Genomic DNA, 1,783 nt, shown 5'->3' on the forward strand with positions numbered 1-1,783 from the left:
CTGAAGAAGGGCTTATGCCCGAAACGTCGATTCTCCTGTTCCCTGGATACTGCCTGACCTGCTGCGCTTTTCCAGCAACACATTTTCAGCTACATTAAAATGTATAAAAGAATCCCAAGACTGCCAATTATTGTTTTACAACATTGTCTCCCATGTGAAGGCCAGGAGTCTGTGGAATGTCTCAGTTATCCCTCAGAAAAGCTTGAATAACACCCAGTGTTCATTCTGAGATGTCCCCAGATAGCAGCATTTATAGATCTGTCAGCAACGGGATGAACTACTGAATAAATATGGCTCTCCCTTTCATCCTTCCATCAGAAACTGAAGATTACAAGTCGGTTTCAGACCTAAAACTTGACAAAATAATGTCCAAAGTAACAGGTGGGCAGCAGCATCCATCCTCACTCATCACACTCTGTCTGCAATTGCTCTGACCACGTTAATGAGGTCAAACCTCTGGCCCTGGAGCTGCTGGCACAAACTGTAGAAAGTTAAAAAGTGCCTGATGAAGGAGCAGCGCTCTGAAAGCTAGTGCTTCCAAATCAACCTGTTGGACTATAACCTGGTGTTGTGTGGTTTTTAACTTTGTCCAACACCAGCACCTCCACATCATGACTAACTACAGCGGTGGTTTACTAATGATTCAAACTGCGACAGTCAATTTGGAAAAGTGCCTGAAGTACCATAAAGTGAGAATCTGAGAACACAATCACTGACCGCAGTCACTTCGTTTTGTACAACAGTACCTCACCCTCTGAAAATGTAATCTTCATCATCCTAAAATGATATCACTACTGTACTTAGAGGTTTATGCAGCAATCACACACACACATATAATCTTGAAAACATTTTAGATCTGCCTATATTGAAACTGTGTCACCGTTCTGAACAGTTCCTAAGTTTAAAGATTTATATCAAAGGAACCGTTTCAACATACATTTCTAAAATAACAGGAAGGCTCGCTGGATCCGCAACGTTAACTCTGCTTTCTCTTCACAGACACTACCCAGACCTGCTGTGTTTTTTCCAGCAATTTCTGTTTTTGTTTCCGATTTCCAGCTTCCGCATTTCCTTGTTTATTTTGACTGTAACCATCTTATGACACGGTGAGGTTTACTGTAATAATTACTGTTGCATTCCAGCTCAGAACATGGCCCTACGGTTTTTAAAACCTCAGTAATATTTTTAAAACACTGAACTTGTTTTACCGACAGTATTTCTGCCAAACAAAATGTGAAACGCATTTTGAAGTTAATCTGTAGATCGCAAGAAAAGCACCATTGACTCCTGCTGCCTCTGAGTTCCCGTTGTGTGTGTAACAAGCTTCACTGTTAATATTTCTCTCTTACCAGGAACCTTGAGTGGAAATTGCTTCCTGACCTCCCTGCACCAGTTCAGGACTCGGGCTTTTTGGAGGGTCTGATAGATCTCCTCATCAAACAGCGCCTGCTCCACCATCCTGCGGAATCTCCGCTGGTATCCTCTGGTGCTACATAACTGCAGCGTGTACTCATGCAGTTTGTTCAAATGATGGATGAAGGGCTTGGCGCTGGTCGGTCTCACTATGTCCTCACTAATTACAGCCCGCAGTTTAACCGCTTTCATTAAGTTGCTGTCTGACAGTGTGTACGGCAGTATGCCGGTCCTCTCCATAGCAGCCCAGGCAGAGATACAGGGGGAGAGAGAGAGAGGGAAGGAGGGGGAGAGAGAGAGAGGGAGGGAGGGGAGAGAGGGGGACACCAAGACAGTGGTTAGACTTACTCCCCACAGACTCTTACCCCCC

At 44.3% G+C, this 1,783-nt stretch overlaps 1 protein-coding gene across 1 annotated transcript in view; it reads right to left on the bottom strand.

The window, feature by feature from the left end:
- The window catches only part of LOC122564311 (tumor necrosis factor alpha-induced protein 3-like), a 36,453-nt gene extending 34,751 nt beyond the window's left edge, over positions 1–1,702 (bottom strand). The window contains exon 1 of the mRNA XM_043718982.1: positions 1,350–1,702. Coding sequence (XP_043574917.1) covers positions 1,350–1,653 — 304 coding nt within the window. The 5' untranslated portion in view covers positions 1,654–1,702. The remainder of the gene's footprint in view (positions 1–1,349) is intronic.
- Between the last annotated feature and the right edge of the window lie 81 nt (positions 1,703–1,783).

The sequence above is a fragment of the Chiloscyllium plagiosum genome, chromosome 29 (assembly GCF_004010195.1).
Source record: "Chiloscyllium plagiosum isolate BGI_BamShark_2017 chromosome 29, ASM401019v2, whole genome shotgun sequence".
Classification (NCBI taxonomy): Eukaryota; Metazoa; Chordata; class Chondrichthyes; order Orectolobiformes; family Hemiscylliidae; genus Chiloscyllium; species Chiloscyllium plagiosum.